Genomic DNA, 21,259 nt, shown 5'->3' with positions numbered 1-21,259 from the left:
CGGACATTGTAAATATTCCAAACTATTACGACATAATTTAATTTCAAATATCTCGTTCTTTTCAATTATTTATATTCCATTTCTTGCGTTAATTACCGTCGTTTTTAATTCGATAGTAAAATCGTCTTTCATTTGCATAATTCTATGGACGCTACGGGATCTATAGCGCTGGAGACTAGGATTATGAGCTAATCAATCAAGCTTTGAGTAGCTTTGATTGAGGTTGACGGAATCAATGATTGACGTGATCTCTGTTGACGATGCAGTCGAGCTATACATAAGCTCTAAGAACTGGTACTATTTTTACGTAAAAATCCTATAATTGACTATTTAAAAGACTTTACGTTACTATGAAGTTGTAGAAATTAGGTCATCAAAATTATAAAGACAAACATCCTCGTAAAGAGCTCGTATATTCGTAACATTGAAACTCAACGTCTCTAATCACATTAAGGTATTTCAAGCTCGCATTAATTGTAACAGGATTACAAAAGAGAGATTATCTACTTCCGTGCACTTTAATCTACAACGATCTATTACATATTTAATTTATATGCGATTAACTTTAAATCCATTTACCTCCGGTAGACAAATTTACAATTATCACGACATTGTAACGTGGAGTGTAATATAAAATGCATTAAAAAAACATTTTTCAACGTAATGTTACCGTGACAGGAGATCTTTATGAACTCTACCAACTCATACTTCATGTTTTTATTCAGAGGAACATTTTGCTTGTACAAAAATTTGCTAAGGTTCTGAGGCGGTTATTAAATATTCTAAATTTTAAATGAAATAAAATTTTAGTTAAACATTTTTTGGTAACTTTAGAAACTATCTAAGTTCGATTAAAACAAATTTGTTTCTATCTGCACTCGTTTCTGAACTTTCAAGGTGTTGAACGTGGGAGGGTGGTTCAACCCTTAAATTAATTAAGGGGTGCAATCTAATGTTTCTGGCTATTCATCAAACGCTCAGAGTTTGAAGCTGGTTTTCTCGATTAGAAATTAAATTAAAACTTTACCAACTCATATTTCGTCTTTTTATTCGGAGGAACATTTTGCTTGTACAAAATTTGCTAAGGTTTTGAGGCGGTTATTAAATATTCTTAATTTTAAATGAAATAAAATTTTAGTTGTACATTTTTTGGTAACTTTAGAAACTATCTAAGTTCGATTAAAACAAATTTGTTTCTATTTGCACTAGTTTCTGAATTTTCAAGGTGTTGAACGTGGGAGGGTGGTTCAACCCTTAAATTAATTAAGGGGTGCAATCTAATGTTTCTGGCTATTCATCAAACCCTCAGAGTTTGAAGCTGGTTTTCTCGATTAGAAATTAAATTAAAACTTTACCAACTCATATTTCGTCTTTTTATTCGGAGGAACATTTTGCTTGTACAAAATTTGCTAAGGTTTTGAGGCGGTTATTAAATATTCTAAATTTTAAATGAAATAAAATTTTAGTTAAACATTTTTTGGTAACTTTAGAAACTATCTAAGTTCGATTAAAACAAATTTGTTTCTATCTGCACTCGTTTCTGAACTTTCAAGGTGTTGAACGTGGGAGGGTGGTTCAACCCTTAAATTAATTAAGGGGCGCAATCTAATGTTTCTGGCTATTCATCAAACGCTCAGAGTTTGAAGCTGGTTTTCCCGATTAGAAATTAAGTATTCATATTAAGAAGCATCTCTTCACGAAAGTCTTAATTGCACACAAATAAATTGCAACAAACGTTGTCGTGGTTAAAAAATGTTGTAAATGGCTCGGATAGCTTCTCGCAAGTTGGCGCACTGTAAATGGATTTCATGAAAGTTTCAGGCACATTTGACCATGCTATTCTCCTGAGACAATTACGGTCGAGTCTTCGCATCCGAACACCCATTATCCGAAATACCCCTATGTACGAACTGTGTTCTATTATGCGAACAGAGTGTGTTCTAGCAGCAGATTACTCGCTGTAGCGAAATTTAGAAATGTGTCGACCAACAAGGATAGTCTAAAGTTTTTAAAACCGAATCCTCTATTGTCGGAAAATTCTCTTATTTCTCTCTCATTTCATACAGTGAAGAAGTCTCTGTTCTATACATTTCTGGCTTTTCTGGGGAAATATTGTGTTTGACTGAAGGTAATACGATAGACAGGCATCAAACAGTCAATATTTGGGGACATCTATCAAAAAGAATAAGTAGACCCTATATTTGGTGTTTTCAGCGGTTCTCAACTCGATTCCTAAGAAACTGCGACTCTTTCTCAAAAATCAAAATTTTCTACTTAAATTGCAACAAGCAGGGATTCAATAGAAATTTATTTTCCTTTTTTTTATAGTCTCAATAATAATAATAATTCGCTTAATCTTTTTGTGTTTCACTTCAATTTTGCCACAAATGCAGTCTATGCAATTATTTATTTTATTTACTAATAATAATTAGACAGCGGATCTTCCTGTGCAAAATACAAATTTTGTACCCGAATTACAACAAACTGGAGTGAAATAGAAAATTATTTTATTTCTTAATATGTTTTTGTAGATTGAAAATAATATAACAATATTTTTAAATCGTTTTAATGTTTTTACTGTTTTAAATTACGCCTACTTCTTTATTATTCAATTTAACAGTTTTACTATTTTATTTAACATACATTGTGTGTATACAGGGTGTCCCAAAATTCGTGAAAATCCCGAAAGGGGGTGGTTCCTGGGACCATTTCAAGCGACATTTTCCTTTGCAAAAATGTTATCCGCGGCTTTGTTGAGGAGTTATTAACGAAAAACACGGACCAATCAGAGCGCGATCTAGACGCGAGTTGCCACAGTCGGCCAATAGACAGTTGGCGCGCCGCGCCGACTATGGCAACTCGCGTCTAGATCGCGCTCTGATTGGTCCGTGTTTTTCGTTAATAACTCCTCAACAAAGCCGCGGATAACATTTTTGCAAAGGAAAATGTCGCTTGAAATGGTCCCAGGAACCACCCCCTTTCGGGATTTTCACGAATTTTGGGACACCCTGTATAGTTCTATATACACACGTCTTTGAACCCTTTATAGCAGTTTGTTTTCTCGAAGGTGCGTACAGTACACAATTATTTCTGAACAAATTAATTGTTTGCTTTTTTTCAGTACTATGTGGTTGTAAAAAATGTTTACGTTCAGTCCCACAGAGAAAAATTTACTCTATGGGTAATAACTTATTACTAATAAGTGGACTGCGGATCTTTATGCAAAATAAAAAATGTTCGCATTGATTGCAGGACACGGGTGCCAAATAAAAATTGTATTCTTCTTTTAATTATTCTACTAAGCTGAAACTAATACATTGACATCCTTAAATATTTTTAACACGTCCACTGATTTAAATTGTACGTGCCCATTTTTGTCATAAATGCATAAAATCCGCAGTCTACTGATAAGTCTTACGGACGTAGTCCTATTTTTAAAGAGATCGAACGTATATTAACCTAATACGCAGATTACAAGCTGATCCAGTGACTCGTCAAAAAACTGCTAAACGTCCCTGACATTATCTCTAAAAGTTTTGAACTTCCGGAGTTCTAACGCCAGTCGTAGATTCTTATATCCATCCTTTTTTTTGGGTCAAGCTTTTTCAGAATAAGCATATCGCTAAAGGATCTTATTACTCGGGATTGCACTTTCGCTAATGCTATTTCTAGCATAGCAGATTTTATCTCATTTGATTCACTTAAACGCTCCGTTACAAAACACACATCGATACCTAGTGCCTCTCAGATAATTTGTTTATACTAGCTTCATTATATTCGCAGATATTTTCAGTACACAGATTTTTCATTTTTTGGCCTCTTAATTATCCAGGTATCTTTTAGTATGGCGTGCTCATTATACATATGTGTGTATATGCTCGAAATTACTTTGTTTCATTAACGCGTTGGCTGCCGAACCATGAAATTCCATAAGATGTATGAATTAATTAATTATTCTATCAAAATTGAGAAACTATGTACAATTGGTCGTAATTAGTCCGCGGATTTCTGCATTTATGGTAAAAATGGGTGTATGGAATTCGAGATAGTAAAAAATTTTATTGTAAGATTTTTCATGATGCGGCGAACAAGAAAATGCGTGAAAATTTTGAAAAATGTATTTCGTGGCTGAAATCACTATGGATAGAAAGATTGAAGCTTTTCCTTTACAGCGACACTTTGAAAAATTGATGTACGATTTTTTTAAGTCGTTTTACCGAGCTTCGAATGAGAGGTGTGCCAACTATGCAGAACTACAAGTTCCATACTCCATGAGGGCGAAAACTTGTTCCTCATAATTGTTCCATAAAACAGTGAAAAAAGATCGTACATCAATTTTTAAGGAATCGTTGTAAAGAGAGGGCTTCAGTTTTCAGAATCACGGGAGTTTCATTTACGAGAAAAATTTTTGAGAGTTCTTGGAAACTTTTGAATTTGCAGCATTTCTGAGGAAAAATGGGTCTTCGGTTTCCCACTTTCTACGTTGTATAAAAATATATTAGAGGAATATAAACACGAGTTGTGAGGCTTTTCACGAAATTATCACAAGTTGAATATCGATTTATTTTTCGAGAATCGGTTGATTATTTTTTGGATCCACTGCGAACGTGTTAAATTAGGAAGCTTATTGGCTGCAATGTGTACAAATTGCTAGCATTAAATCAATTTATTGCCGGCATTTACTGTCCGTGTTTGACGCGTCTGCCGTGAGCCAAGTGAATCGTGCGACCCTTTGAAACCTGACTCGAAAGGCACCGGTCGAGGTGAAAAATTTCGATATAAACAGCCCTGGCTCCCGTTATTTACGTTCAGTCGGTCGTGTCTAACTCGCGTAACATCGATTTCCATGCGAGTTGTTTCCAGGCGTTGCCGAAACGGCAAAAACAGGCCACCCGTCAGGTCGAGTAGAGACCGTTCCATTACTGCTGTTAACGTTTCTTCATGACCAAGTAAGTCGAAAGTAGAAGATGAACGTTCTTCGAAGACCGGACACAGACACTAGCTCACGAACTTGAGCAGCCCCTCGTAGGGGCTAAACCGGTCTGACTATTCAACGTGCCAAGTTTTCCGAATTTTTTTCATGGACAATATCTAAGCAAGAAATTCTGGTTTTTCACGGTTCTTAACTCTATCCCCCATTTTTCAGAACAAAATATTAACAAACGAGTTATTCGCTGTTTTACTCGCAAAAATATACTTTCTTGCAATTCATACAGTCTCTTAAATTCACGCTATTTCGTTAATTTTCAATACTTTTCTTTCCTTTTGGTATCGACCGTGGCCAGGGGCGTACAAGATTGGCTTGTTCCATTACAGCAAAATTTAATTAAATACTTTTCAGCAAAAAATTTGTTGATGGTTATGATGGTTATCATTTGTATACAAAATCGGCAAAAAAGCTTACAACACACCTGCCACACTAGAATAACCTGTTATAAGAGCGGGTCTCGAGAAAGTCCCTCGTTTCAGTCATCTAATTAACTATACGTGCTTCTAAATTACTAATATTATATTATACTTCACCACTATACTTAATATAATATTATACTTCACGCGCAACCTAATAAATACATGAAATCCGAAGTCTAGAGTAATAACACGGCGGTGCTACCGGCAAAACATTTTTCCGAGTACTATCTTCCGAACGAATTTCATGAAAATCGGTGTGTGTGCCGGCTGGGGATGTTGACTCGCGAGTCAGCTGAAGGCTGGGATCTGAACTTTATTAGAATCGCGGCAGGCATTGCATCGCCGAAGATGCGTTTCATCCACCTGATATGCAGGTACCGTGTGTGTATATTGGCTCCGCGGTTCAGCTTTGAGATCGCCACGCAACGTTTATTTCACACGGACCATGAAGCGTGAACCGAGCACACACTGGACACGTGTTTGTGCTTCGCGAAGTTTACCGGCGAGATTGGCTATAGCCGGAGGAACAGTCGCCGAGACGAAGTTTCGGTGCGTTGGCTCGACTAATAAGCTAGTGCAGCTCATGCTTGCCCGGAAGTGATATGGAACGCAAAATGCGAAACAATATCCGAACTGCTACTCCGTTCATAAAGTCCTAGAATTGAGTTTGGGGTCCTCTTTTAATATCCGGACAATCTTTTATTCGGAATGACTCAAACTATTGTGTCCCAATAGAGTATCATGCTTCGTTCGTACTTTATTTTAATATTATTCCTAATATATCATGAAATAATAATACAGTAGAACCTCGATTATCCGGGCCTGTGATGCTCGAATTCTTTATCGTCTGAAATACTTTCCACAAAGGATTCAGAAAGGATCATTCAGAAAGTTTGTAGCCTAACAATGAAATGACATGAAATAATGATTCAAAATACATTTATTCTTCAGTATATTCTTCTTTAAGCTCAATACATTTGTTCCAGCGATTTTCTAATTCATTTACTCCATCTCTGAAATGATTTTCCTCGAGACCTCTAAAATACTCATCTACGGCTGCTATAACTTCTTCATTTGATGAAGAACGCCTGCCACGTGGGAATTTTTTGAGGTTTGGGAACAAGTGGAAGTCAGAGGAGGCCAGGTCGGGTGAATATGGCGGATGCTGCAACAATTCATAGCGTAACTCCTTCAATTTTCCCATTGCAAGAACACCTTTGTGAGCCGGTGCATTGTCCTGGTGAAAAATGACTTTTTTCTTCGGTAATCCAGGTCTTTTCTCCTGAATTTGTGCATCCAGTTGATCCGAAAGGTTTCAGTAATACTCTCCGGTTATTGTTTTCCTGATTTGAAGGTAATCAATTAACAAAATTCCTTCTGCATCCCAAAAAACGGATGCCGTGACATTCTTTGTCAATTTTGACCACTTTGGCTGCTTTGGAGCTGAACAACCGGGCTCAGTCAACTCTGCGGTTTGTTGGCGCAATGCAGGATCATAGTGGTAAACCCAAGTCTCATCTATGATTAGGAATCAACGCACAAAGTCAGTTTTATTTTTTTGCAAACGATTCGAAAGTTGTTGAGAACATTTCACGCGAATGCGTTTTTGATCCGAATTTAACGAATGCGGCACCCATCTAGTCAATAGCTTTTTAATACCTAATTCATTAGTTAAGATCTCGTGAACTGATCCAGTTGAGATGCCTGTGGCCTCAGCTAAATCAGCCACAGTTATTCGGCGATCTTCCAAAACCAAATCATGGACATGATCAATCATTTCTAAAGTGGTTGAAGTTCTTGGACGTTCTGAACGTGAATCATCGTTAACGTCTGTACGACCATGTTCAAACAGAACAACCTATTCTTTAACCATTGCATATGAAGGAGCACTGTCCCCTAACACATTCACCATATCATAAAAAATTTCATTTCCTCTCAATCCTTTTTTTATATAAATATTCAATGACTACGATTTTTCAAGGTTTGCATTTTTCCAACCAAAGCAGACACGTCTACTTTAATCAGCTGCATGAAGCAAGCTATTTGACAGATCGATTTGGAATGTATGGTATGTTCACATCAAGGACGGATATTTTCAACAACGATATGTTTTTGCAGCTACCAATATGATCTACGTGTCAGGGAACTTTCTGAATGACCTGGTATTATTCCCAATGTATTCGAATTCTTTATCGTTTGAATACTTTCCACAAAGAATTAGTTTGCGTTAAACCAACGCATAAGCTACACGATTTACTGTACACTGAAGTGTCCTTATTGAAATAAGGATTATGTTCAGCACTGAAACTATGTACATATTTGGTTATCCCATAAGTTCGTGCCGACTTTTGTGTATACATTTCATGCGTCGATTTATAAACTTTACAGCGATAAGAAACCAATGCACTTAAGCGTAGCTGTTCGGGAACATCTTCTAGAGAAGATTTTCGTGGGTATAAGATCGTGAAATAGTGAACACAGTGATTCCTAGCAGTGAAAATCTCATGTTATATGAATTTAGGAAAGGAAGTTCGGAAACAATCGCCACGAACAACATATATGCTGTTTACGGAGAAAGTGCTCTTTCATCTCGTAACTGTAGGAAGTGGTAGAAGACGAGGAATGTTCCGGGTGTCCTCCTCACACTGACGAAGATGAAATTCGAGACCGCGTACAGAAATCACGAAGTTTATCAGTTGAGGAGATGTCAGACGTTCTGAAAACACCTAAAACAAATTTAAAGGTATGTTTACATAATTAAAACGGCACGAACTTATGGGATGATCTAATATAATTGTTGTATTATCCAAACAATCATGTTCCACTAATCAGCACGGATAATATAATCGAAGTTCTACTGTATGTGGAATCATTTTATGGAAGAATGACGTGTTTTGAATACAGAAAAAAATTGGTGGCCCTCAAAACCTAATACAGCATAAGAAAATATTAAAAAATAATATCGACAACATTTTCTACGTATTACTGCAGATTACAATCCAAATTTCCTATCTAGGCATTAATTTAAATAAATCTTGAGTACAGTAACAAATAATTCTTGCATTTATTAGATTTTAAGTGGATAAACCTTTTATTAGTACGAATCAAGATCACCGTAATATAATATCACATAAATAACTACATACATTCTTTTCAGAAATATGTTAGTAATATTTATTCCCCCGAGTTCGAAGCTGTTTTAAACATTTACCCTAGTACGTTTATGAGACATTGTTTGCTGGAAGTCATATTATAACTCAACCAGAAACCCTTATCCCTTTGGAACGCATTTTATAAGGGTAGTTTTCTCTCTCAGCAAAGAAGCAGTGCCAGAAGCATGTTCTAGAGATCAAGTAGCTCCCGAGTCGGGGTTTGCAAAGAATGTTTTCCTCAATAAAATATACAAAATCCTCAGTCTAGTTATTAATGTAAAATCCACAGATCGCTTTGCTTTCTCTTGCTTCTTGAAATATTCTCAGACATTTATAAACAGTTGCTCATAATGCCCTCAAGTGTCGTAGTGTCATTTTTCACGGGTTTCGCGAGAAAATTCGCATTAATACGCTGTTCTTCAAAAAGATCTGCAGACATTTTTCGAAACGACATAAAGAAATCATGGTTGATAGGCGTTGCCATAGGCGACTGTTTACAGACAATATTTCTTATCTGAATGAAGTATGATTACAAAAAAAAATCATTCTACGAACGATTTGAGCAGAGTAATCCATCGCGGATGTCCTCTCATTATTTTCGCTTCGAAAATAACTTTCATTTTGACGCACTTCAATCCTTTGTAACTTCGCTTCACGTCGAGACCAGGGAAGCAATTTCGGAACCATTTTACTGAATCCTTTCACGGCTGGTAACAAGTAACTTTGAGTTTGCAGACAATGCACTTCATGTATACTCGACGCACAAATTACAATATAATTAACGTAAAACGCTTGTTCCTCTGCGTTCGAGATCGCTCGACATTTGTTAACGCGTGTTCACTATCTGTCGTTGTTTTGGCAACAGCTTTCATAGCTTCGGTAAACGCAGCTTATGAAATATAGAAGAAAAACGTCCCCTGATTCATTTTGAAAAGGCGCAGTCTCTAGAAATGAATTATGAAATATGAAAATGTGCAACCTTTAGAGATATTATGAAATACTAAATATGTGTCAAAGTTGCATAAAATATTGAAACTGTATGTTTTTACTATTTTGACACCCAGGATGAACTCGCATAAGATAACTGTATAACAAATTGCAAAAACTGGTGAAATACAAAATTTAGAATTTATTTGTTAATTTTAGAAGGAATTTTTATATTGTAGGGTAAACTGTATAATGATTGGCACCCTAAGCCAAAATCGTAGTAAAAATCTTTTTATCTCTTTTTGAAATGTTCAAACGAGCTTAACTTGCTATTATTATAAGCTAATAGAGATTTCTCAGCAAGATCAAACAGTTTTACGAGTCATAAATCTTTTATTATAAAATATATTCAATGAATAACAATCGTAAGACAAATCGTACAGTCATTGGCACAGTAAGAAGTAAACGTTGAACAGGCTATTTGTTTTATAATTAAACATATACGCAGATATTACATCTGTAGTACAGTCCGGAATTAAGGTTTAAAGCGATAACATATTATACTTACTCGTAACGAAAATTTTAATAGAACACTATTTGCACTGCACTGTGGTTATCCGTCGGTCTTACTAGATGTACCAACGTTGCTAATTTGCTTAACAGTCATATGTGGAACTTTGTTATGAAAACTTACAACGCTGCTTCGCAACAGAGTTGTGCAGAATTACAATTGAATTACTCCAGGAATTATAATTACAAAGTAAATGAATTACATTGTAACTCAGTCATATTGTAATTTATAATTCGTAATTTCTAATTGCAATTGGAGTACAATTATAAAATCCTTGTAATTAAATTATAATGTAATTCGTAATTGCAATTGAAGTACAATTATAAAATAGCATTACGTATTATGAAGGAGGACGAGGAATAGAAACTATGCCGCATAGACAACAAACAAAAGTATATGAAAGAAAAACATAAAAAGATATCGCACTTTTTCAAAGTTCTGGGCTATAATTTCGAGAGCTGTATTTTAATTATATTGTATTTTAATTACACATCTGATTAAAATACTTAGTAATTGAATTAAATGAGAGGTTTGAATTATGTAATTCAGTTACGACGTAGTTGAATTACTATATAATTGAAATACAATGTAATTCAATTGTGTAATTGTGATTCAATTGTGTAATTTAATTACAATGTAATTGAATTAGCACAACTCTGCTTTGAAATATAAATGAGAAGCAATATAAAATGATTTTCTGTACCAGGAATACTTAATATTTGCCGTTTAAATCAGAAGTGCCAATAACTACTGCAGTGCCAGCAATAGTACAGTTTACCCTATTCTGATTCAGTTTAACAAATATAACTCTCAGTTTTACCAATAAATATTTTAAACGCGACCATCTACAGGTTTACTAGTAATTAGTAGAATAAACTAATGGTAGGAGGGCCAGGGAGAATTGCTGGAAGATGAAAAACCTTTGAAGGAAGTTCAACTAATTTTATCGTGACTATAATAAAGACTCAGCCGGGATAATAAATATGAAGTGCATTTGCAATATTAACGTTGAATTTTCTGTTGCAGAAACCGGGACGCTGAAATACATGCGGCTCGAAAACGTAAGTTTTCAGCCTCATTCATTATGAAAGATCCACAGCATCCTCTATTTATCTAATTTACGAGCGCGGATAGTACTATCCCCTCGGCTTTAGTATTGTGAAATTGCTATCATTCGAATCGATATACGGGGTGGTCAGTAGACTGCAAATAAAAATCGCTTGTATCAATTACAAGGAAAGAGAGTTACTTTTTTTTTTTACCACGCTTATATTAACTTGCCGTGTTGTTATTGTATGCGTCAAATCTTGTAATCGAATTTTAAACCTCTTCCCATAGTTCAATCCTGCTGAAATTTTGTATACAACACTTGCTTCCGATGACAATAAAATATATAAAAAACTTTTTAAAAACCACGCTTATATTAAAATGCACTAAAAAGGAGAGAATAATTTTTTTCCTGGTTCTCCATGAAATACTGAATCCAGTTAAATGATTAATAATATTTCTCTCCAAAATGTTAAGCAATTAGTTCAAAATTTCTTCTGTTATAAAATTAGTTATGGAATAGATAGAAAAATTTAATATTAATTTAAACAAAATCATGACATTAGTGACTATAAAAATAAAAGCGTGGAGCGCTAAACTTTATTGACGTAATCTTCGTGGGCGCTCCCCGCTTTTATTTATATACACTAATGTCGTGATTTTATTTAAATTTATATTAAATGTTTCTATCTATTCCGACACTAATTTTATAACAGATGAAATTTTGAACCAATTGCTTAAAATCTTGGGGAAAAATATTATTAATCATTTAACTGGATTCGGTATTTTATGGAAAACCGGGAAAAAAATTATTTTCTCCTTTTTAGTGTATTTTAACATGAGCGTGTTTTTTAAATATATTTTAATATTCTGTGTTTTACCATTTTGAAAAATGCGCACTCTAGCGATCATTTAAGATTCTACGTAAACAAAGAAGTGGAAAATGTAGAATAGAATTTCTTGACTCTGCAAAGCCTGATGCGTCTGATCACGATCTACCTATTCTACTTATTCGAAGTGCTATTCGAGGTTTTTTTCAAGAACAAAGTCTCGTAAGAAAAACTTGTATTCCACATTCTTGATTTATATGTTCATGTAGAATCACTCCCCTCTCTGTTGTACCAATTACCAACCTGTATATTTAATAGCGCACGCGTCTTCTTATAGTTACCATTTAAGGCTCCTCCGTCGATCGCATTTCTGAAGAGGATCATTTCAATCTTTTTACCATCCTTTTCTGCCTGTTGATTTACTGCATACTATTCTTTCGCTGCACTCAAGAGACGCTCCGTCTGCCAAACGTTTTTGTGATTTAGCTGTATATTATCATCGTCCCGTGAAATACGCAGAATCCTTTTCCTTTGCATTCACCCATTACATTAATTCCTTTTGTCGTTCTTTGTCGTCCTCGCCTGCCTTCAAACGTGCTTTACGTCCTTTCAAACTTAACCATTTCCGTTAATTGTATGACGAACGAGTTGTGTCCCCTTCTTTCCGTTTCTCTTATTTTCATCCCTCTCGGTCTTGCTTCTTCTCCACTTCTCGTCGTCCCACTTTCCCGGTTGAACATTTCTTACATTTACCTCATTAGAGTTAGTTATTGTAGTTGCAGAAATATTGCATTAGGATTCATCAGTAGCGAACTGCGGATCTTTGTGCGAAATAAAAATTGTTTGCGTTTACTGCGCGATGGAAGGGCTACGGAGAAATTCACTTCTGTTCTTAACAATTTTAACCACTTGCCCTACGATTTATTTTATGGTTTCACTGATTGGAACTTTCTTTATAGTTCGTAATTTCCTAAAAATGGAGAAAATTTGTATATTTATTGTATGCCTCTACATGTTCTACAATAACTATATACATCAACAAAATCAAAATAGAATTTCATCTCGGTTTAAGGGGGTAGACTCCTTTTTCCAGGATTGCAATGGTGCGGAATTCGCCTTCTCATTTCTCAATAATACAAACATGGGGTTTTGTAGTGATCAAAAACGCTAGATAAATGATCGATCTAGGGCGCTATCTCCCTCTAAAGTCCTATTTTTTCGTTTACGAAGCGTAGTTTGCATTATTCGGCAGCGTAATTTGCATTATTCGGAAGCATACAACCCGTTAATAATTCTTAATTAAAAAAAAAATCTGGATCTTTCCCATGGCATGCAGACGATCTGAAATGGTTTGCTGACCAATATTTAACTTCTCTGCGATTTGTTGTCGAGTTTGCGTATCGTCTTCGTCCAATAATGCTTGAAATTCGGCGTGTTGAAATTTTTTCGGCTGGCCCGGGCGTTCTTTGTCTTTCAAGTCGAAATCACCACTTTTGAATCGTCTGAACCCACCGCACATAAGCGTCTTGCGTTAGGACATCGTCACCGTTAGTTTCCACAGGGATACGACGGCTTTCACTCGCGTTTTTCTTTTGATTGAACAGGGAAAGCAGTACGTGCCGCGAATGCTCTTTATTTGGTTTGAAAGTAGACATGTTTACGACAAAAAGAATATGACTCTAACTCGAAATCGTTTAGCAACAAAATAACATAAGAGTTTATACCGTGAACATGCCCTTGCTTCCAGTGACATCCAGCACAGAAATTAAGAATTATTAACCGGTACACCTGGTACATAATGCCGAATAATGCAAATTACGCCTCGTAATAGGACTTTTGAGGGAGATAGCGCCCTAGATCGATCTTTTATCTAGCGTTTTTACTACTGAGAAACCCCGTGTTTGTATTATCGAGAAATGAGAAGGCGAATCCCGCACCCTTGCAATCCTGGAAACGAGTCTACCGCCTGGAAGGAGATCAATAACATATACATATTTATTAGACTCTGTTCAAAATCTTCATCACGAGTCTGACGCGATATTGCAAGGCAAGTTATGTGCGTGAATTTTCTAAATTACTGCAAGAATGCATGAAAACCGTAGTTTACATAGTTATTATTATTTCTATGTCTTCCAACGCGTATTTCTCCAAGAAACAAAAGCTGCCAGTTTCTCGAGAATCTAATCGAGCATCAACGAGATCATTAAAAGTGATCTCAGTACGCAATTATGCGAACAGTCTTTGTTTTTCAGCGTCAGGATGAACGCGACGATAACATACACGAGCGCGACGAGCACTTTAGCTGAAATTATGGGCTTCGAGTCGGATGTAAGACCAGATAAAACCGAGAATGGGCTGGACAACGACCTTGATATCTCACCGGTGACATTGTCCTCGGCCTGGTCCAGAGTGGCAAGACTACTTTTGCTGTCTTCAATGGCCGTCGGTGGCAGCGTCGGGAATGTGTTCATGATTTCCGCGGTGGTGGTCGAGGATCAGTTGAAGAAACGAGGTTCGTCGATTGTCATTCTATCCTCTCACGAATCTACCGGTATCGCCATCATGCGTCACTTGTCCGTCACGGTCACCGACAAATAGGGGGACGCTAACCATGTATAATCGTATCGCTCGAGAAACTTCGCATACCTTCGAATGGTTGAAGAATTAGCGAAGTTCAACGATCTATATTATTGCATAAATTAAAGTGGGACTAAACTGGAAGGTCGTGGCAGCCATTTTACTGAACCATCTCCGCAAAACACTGATTGTGGTACCGGATATATTTGTGAGAAATTTTATCTAATACGCAATTTTTTAATTTTACATTAAATTAGACATTACAGATATATGAACTCGAATACATCATTTTCAATTTAAATATTATGCCTTGAACTGCAACAAAAATTTTATTTCGTTTCTTCATAATATTAATTGAGCGACAATAATGCCATGATTTATTTTTAAATTTTTCCAATGTTACTTCATTAATAAAACCTATATTAATGCTATCGGCGCACTGGTTCGATTATTTGATATTTCAAAGCAATTTTGAAAATTACCACATTAACTTCAACTTTTCTATCTTAATTTAGATCATTTTCAAGAAATAAACTTTCATTTGTGTGTGTGTTGTGAGTGTTGCGCCATCCATGATAAATATTTCGTTATTTCAATCGTAGAGTTGTTAATAAAACCTATATTAATGCTATCGGCGCTATATTTATGCTATTTACTTAATTAATAATTACATTAATAATGTGAAAATAGTATTATTTCCACAGTTATTTACTAATAGATTCTACCCTCAGCTCTTGACGATTTTTTAATCAGCAGTTATTGGTAACGCATTAAAAAATCATCGGGATCATTTCGGTAAACAATTATGTACCTTGAATTCTTCTAATAATTTTACTGTTGTATATTTCATGCTCATTTTACATTTTTATGTTGTTTATTGCATGTTCATTTTACATTTTTATGTTGTATATTGCATGTTTATTTTACATTTTCATGTTGAAAATATATTTCATGTTCATTTTACATTTTCATGTTGTATATTTCATGTTCGTTTTACATTTTCATTTTGTATATTTCATGTTCATTTTACATTTTTATGTTGTATATTTCATGTTAATTTTACATTTTCATTTTGTATATTTCATGTTCATTTTACATTTTTATGTTGTATATTTCATGTTCGTTTTACATTTTCATTTTGTATATTTCATGTTCATTTTACATTTTTATGTTGTATATTTCATGTTCGTTTTACATTTTCATTTTGTATATTTCATGTTCATTTTACATTTTTATGTTGTATATTTCATGTTCGTTTTACATTTTCATTTTGTATATTTCATGTTCATTTTACATTTTTATGTTGTATATTTCATGTTCGTTTTACATTTTCATTTTGTATATTTCATGTTCATTTTACATTTTTATGTTGTATATTTCATGTTCATTTCACGTTTTCATGTTGTATATTTTTGCGTAAGTAAAATCGGCCATCTAGTTATGAACAATTAATTAATTCATTCTTGTTTTTCATTGTCTGAGATACACTGTGTCGACTTCAAACTGATGATGATTTATTCAGAATGGTGGTACCACTTTTGGGAAATATAGTTAGTATTAGTGATGTTCAGGCAGTTTGGTATAATGGATGAATACTTATTCGGTTTCCAGGGAACGCGTTTCTGGTGAACGTTGCATTGGCAGACCTATTGGTAACGGGCGTCGTGATACCGGTGTCAGTGATCGTGATCCTGGCAGGACATGAAGAGTCATTGAGCACATGCAGATTCGAATGGACTCTCGTGGCTCTCTGCGCTTTGGTCACGGTGTTGACGTTGGCAAGGATCGCCTCCGAAAATTACTCTCGTCTTTGTTTACCACCAGAAAAGTAAGGACAGTTTTAAGACCTGCTCTTATTTCATCAAATTCATCTCTTTGTTTCCCAATAAAACAAAACTACCTCATCGTACTCTGCTGATGCATGAAACGTGAAAAGATTTCAGCAACTGTTTTCCCGAATTTAATAATTAATTAATTGTACGCATTTCTAACAAAAATAAGTAGATAAAATACGAAACAGTAGGAATTTTAAAGTACAGTTCTATTATATTATCCTTCACAAGGAATATTCAATATTTTAATGTCACCGTGATTGGCACTATTCGAGATAATAAATAATAACGCGCAATATTACGAATTCAGTGAAACATTAATTATTGGTATTTCGTAATCGAATAAGGATTAACGTTAAACAAATTGCTCCATACGAGGATTAAAGATGAAGATAGAGCTAGATTGAATTTCAAAAATTTTGGGAGAAATATCATTACGATCTCGGTCCGGTCCCCTTTAACGTGCGTTTTTTTTAATTCATGGACAGCAAAATAGTGGACAGAACAGGCCGACAAAGGCCACAGTGAACGGTGATTCAGGTAGACACGCTGTTCGGTTGACCGCTCTTCTCCGGTAGACTTGGTAACAGCGGTTAGTAAAATATTTGAAATAGTATTGTATAGTCCACATTATTCGAAATCGTGTCCAGGACTTTATAAATAATATATTCCGTTTCCCGCAGCAAGTCTTTAGAATAATATTTAAAAATAATATTTTATTCTACAAGTGTAAAAAGCAGGAAAATGAATTTCCAAATATTTTCGTTTTTCTGCGAAGTGTACTGAAAATTGAAACATCTCTGTTTAACGTCGCTGAACGAAATCGTGCTAGCTTTATTCCGTTTTTTTTCTCTATAAAACTTGTACAATTTCGAATCTTTTCAACACATTGACAAAAGTTTACCGCGTGCAATTCACGGAAGTTCAAACAATTTTTCCGTCTGTTTGGTTCCCACCGATGCGAAAGTGTCCGCGAAGTTGCACAATTTTTAAAAACGTGCATTTTACGCATATCAAAGGATGCACGAAACTGGATAATACATCGGTAACAAGTTCTCGCGTAGAACAGTTCCTAATTTTCCAAAAATCACGTTGCATCCCGATTATTCATTAATCCGATTAGCTAATAATCCAATCACAGTCTGTTTAGTTGATAACGAACGTTGCTTTGACCGACAACAAACCCGAGGTCTGATTTTCCTATTAGAAACAGGCCTTTCGAGGAATATTATTGAACTTTAACCTATTATACAATAAAACCATTTATTATTTTGTTCATCCCCTTTCACAATCATAACGGGTAGAAATTGCAAGAATGACCGATGTAAAAAGCAATATTCTCGTGTCAAAGAACGTGACGTGGGAATCAGAACTGTATCATGTCGTTCCTTAGCCCTGAACATTTTTTTCACTTTTTTTCCATTCATTGTAGAAACTTCTTTTTTACTTCAATCCTGTCTTCCTACCTTCTATAGTTTCGTAGAATTTTCTTGAAGGTTTTAAAAGGTTTCTTCTAGATTTTCTACAATTTTTCCGAAGGTTTTAAAACGTTTCTTCTAGATTCTACAACTTTTTCGAAGGATTTAAAACGTTTCTTCTAGATACTACAATTTTTTCAGAGATTCAAAAATGTGCCTGTAGACCGTACAATTTTTTCGGAGGTTCAAAAATGTTCCCGTAGGTCATGTAAATTTTTCGTAGGTTTCCAAACGTTTCTTCTAGATCCTACAATTTTTTCGAATGTTCTGCAATGTTTCTTCTAGATCCTACAATTTTTTCGAATGTTCTGCAATGTTTCTTCTAGATCCTACAATTTTTTCGGAGGTTCAAAAATGTTCCTGTAGATCGCGTCATTTTTTCGAAAGTTCTTAAATGTTCCTGTAGTCCCTACAATATTTTTCATAGATTCTAAAAAGTTTCCTTCAATACCCATAACTTTTTTGATGATGCTGAAATGATCCCGGAGACCCTACATCTTTCCCGTAGGCTCTGAAATGTTTCTATAGACGGTACAATTTTTTTTTATAGGTTCGAGGCCATTTCTGCGGATCCTACAATCTCTTCGTGCTTTCTAAAATGTTTCTGTAGACCCTAAGATTTTTTCTAGGTTCTGAATATTGACCGGAGGTGTCCAGTGAATACAGCGACCATGCCCTGATTGGAATATCTTGGTCCTCAAAGGGACGGCTAGCTTTTCAGAGAAAATTGTTAGGTCAAAGAGGAGCGTTGCATCGATTGTTAGCAGGTCCGCTTCGCCGTTTGCTTCGGCGAACATTAACAGAGGCGATGTCGTGACTTCAAGCGTTATTGTTGCCCATGGCAATAGGGAGAGATTACGGGGCTTCTCGGCGAAGTTTAAGGGGACACGGAAAGGTGTACCTTGCTACGTTTCCTTTCCTACGTTTGTGCACCTTTTTCTCAGGAAACGTTCCAGATACTTGTTACGCCACTTTCCAATGCCTTCTCGACGCTTTAATTTACCCGATGAAATTACAAAATATGTCTCGAAGAACAAATATAATTTCCAGAGCAACCTTTTGATTTTGAAATATATTTTTAGTGTTGAGAGAACAAGTGTGAAGAATAAAAATAAAACAAGAGTAAAATATTTTCTTTAGAGATTACTTACTAGCTTATCGACCGTGTAATTTCCCTTTAAAATTGATTTTTCAATACAATTATCTTTTCTCTACTCTTCAAACTTGACCACCATAATTCCGTAGTGGATACTAATATCCACAAAATATTCATGCGCTCACAAATGCGATTATTCTGCGGGAGAATTATAGCGAGCGTGCAATTTCAGTAAATCATCGTAATGTAGTTTGATAACGCAGATAATGCAGATCGCGTTGTACAGAAAATCATAAAAATTAATGTTGATAGCTCCAGGGGCGATGGATTTATACCCTTAAATTATTGGGCATTATGTAGGGATTCTTTTCGCTCGGGAACGCGCGGGAATCGATCTTTGTAATTCGTCGTCTGGGAGCAATAACGATCCGAATCCCCGGTGGTGAGTACCCCGCTTCATCAGCGCCGAAAACAATAGTGCGTTTACGAACCAATTCAGAGTCGCCGGAGCTCATTAAATTCCGCATTGATGCGTTAACGAAGCGAACTAACTCAGCAATCGTAACTCTCATAGATTGCGCCCGGCACAACCGTGTCGTTTATCGATCGATCGAGTTTCTGGTTGTGTTTCGAGAACGTTAGAAATTACCCGGGACGACGTTCAAACATCTGGCTTATGTACACTCTAGTATAAATTTGTATTAATTTCTCGAAGAGTACATAGGATCTCTGAATAAAGCACACAGTATCATGATTGATAAATAATTCTAAACGTTTCTTCTAGATTCTACAATTTTTTCGGAGGTTCAAGAATGTCGCTGTAGATTATATAATTTTTTTCGAAGGTTCAAAGATGAGCCTGTGGATCGTGTAATTTTTTCGAAGGATCAAAGATGTCCCTGTCGATCATATAAATTCTTCAAAGGTTTCGAAACGTTTTCGTAGATCCGAACAATGTTTCGTAGGTTCGAAAATGCTTCTTGTAGATCCTACAATGTAGATCCTACTAAATGTTCCTGTAGACCCTACAATTTTTTAGATGTTCAAAAATGTTCCTGTAGATCATGTAATATTTTTGGAGGTTCTGAACCGTTTCTTCCAAGTTCTACAATTTTTTCGGAGGTTCTAAAACGTTTCTTCCAGATTCTACAATTCTTTTGAAGATTGCAAAATGAGCTTGTGGGCCCTACAACATTTTCGAAAGTTCAAAAATGTTCCTATAGACTCTACAATTTTTTGGATGTTCAAAAATGTTCCTGTAGATCGTATAATTTTTTCGGAGTTTCTAAAATGAGCCTGTTCTACAACATTCCTGTCGATTCTACAACATTACTGTCGATTCTACAACTTTTTCGTAGCTTCGCACAACCGTACTGTTTATCGATCAATCATGTTTCTGATTATATTTCTCGAACGCTAGAAATTTCACGAGACGACAGTCAAACGGCCGGCTATGCATGTATAGGTTCGCCGAGCAATTTCGAAGTTTGTGGGCGGAGCCAAGGGAAATTAGTGGGGTGGGCCAATGAGGCATAACGAGGAAAACCCGCGGGGAATTTATGGGACGTGCTAAACAGGATTGGTAAGAAATGCTAAAGAAAATTAGTGGCGGACGCTAAGGAGAATTATTGGGAACCCGGGCGTTGTTGAGAGAAAGAACTTGCGGGGAATAGTCTACTGAAAAGTGGCGGGAGACACTAAACATTTGCTGGAAGTTCGACCAATTGCATTACCCCGATGATTTGCGTGTCGCGAATGATCGTAAGTATCCAGTGGAACAATTTTTCCGAGAGGAACTACCTTGGTCTAGCGCCAATAGCGTTTAGTAGTGGGCGGAGTGAAACGTTTCCACTTCCTTGCCCCGGACACATGTGGTACACGCTTTAATCCTCGGCATGACGAATCACGTTTGACCCGGGATTTAAAATGATCCATGAGCCAGAAATTGTCGGGATCTTTTCACAAATTTTCTCTCGCTGTTCGTTGCGGGAAAATATCTTTGTGAAGATTTGATTGGATGATTGCAAAAGTTCTTGTCTGATTTTTGGAGACATCAGGATCTTTGGAATAAAAACCACGCCAGTTTTTCGAAAAAGAAATCCACCAGCTTAACGTTTTTTCACAAAATACGTCTGAATAAATAAATATATCTTGTCCACAAAAGAGTCATTTCAACGGGTTCGATAGTCATAATGTTAATCCGTTTGCATCCGTAAGTGGAATAATCCGCTCACGTTGACTGCCATACGTCACCAAGCCCGGAATAATCCGGCTATACTGTCAATCGAGCGTCACGGAATTAAGAAGTTGGCCACTACCTGTTTAGAATTACAGTAGTGC

At 35.9% G+C, this 21,259-nt stretch overlaps 2 protein-coding genes across 2 annotated transcripts in view; both read left to right on the top strand.

The window, feature by feature from the left end:
- LOC143213246 (uncharacterized) overlaps positions 1-21,259 on the top strand; it is a 322,622-nt gene that overhangs the window by 55,187 nt on the left and 246,176 nt on the right. The window contains exon 11 of the mRNA XM_076432911.1: positions 7,931-8,152. The gene's annotated coding sequence lies outside the window, so the exon portion shown is untranslated. The remainder of the gene's footprint in view (positions 1-7,930; positions 8,153-21,259) is intronic.
- The window catches only part of LOC143213250 (adenosine receptor A1), a 57,582-nt gene that overhangs the window by 21,968 nt on the left and 14,355 nt on the right, over positions 1-21,259 (top strand). Inside the window, exons 2-4 of the mRNA XM_076432921.1 lie at positions 11,086-11,120; positions 14,189-14,448; positions 16,125-16,341. Coding sequence (XP_076289036.1) covers positions 14,196-14,448; positions 16,125-16,341 — 470 coding nt within the window. The 5' untranslated portion in view covers positions 11,086-11,120; positions 14,189-14,195. The remainder of the gene's footprint in view (positions 1-11,085; positions 11,121-14,188; positions 14,449-16,124; positions 16,342-21,259) is intronic.

This window comes from Lasioglossum baleicum, chromosome 11 (genome assembly GCF_051020765.1).
Source record: "Lasioglossum baleicum chromosome 11, iyLasBale1, whole genome shotgun sequence".
Taxonomy (NCBI): domain Eukaryota; kingdom Metazoa; phylum Arthropoda; class Insecta; order Hymenoptera; family Halictidae; genus Lasioglossum; species Lasioglossum baleicum.
This window is presented reverse-complemented; position numbering and strand designations above follow the sequence as displayed.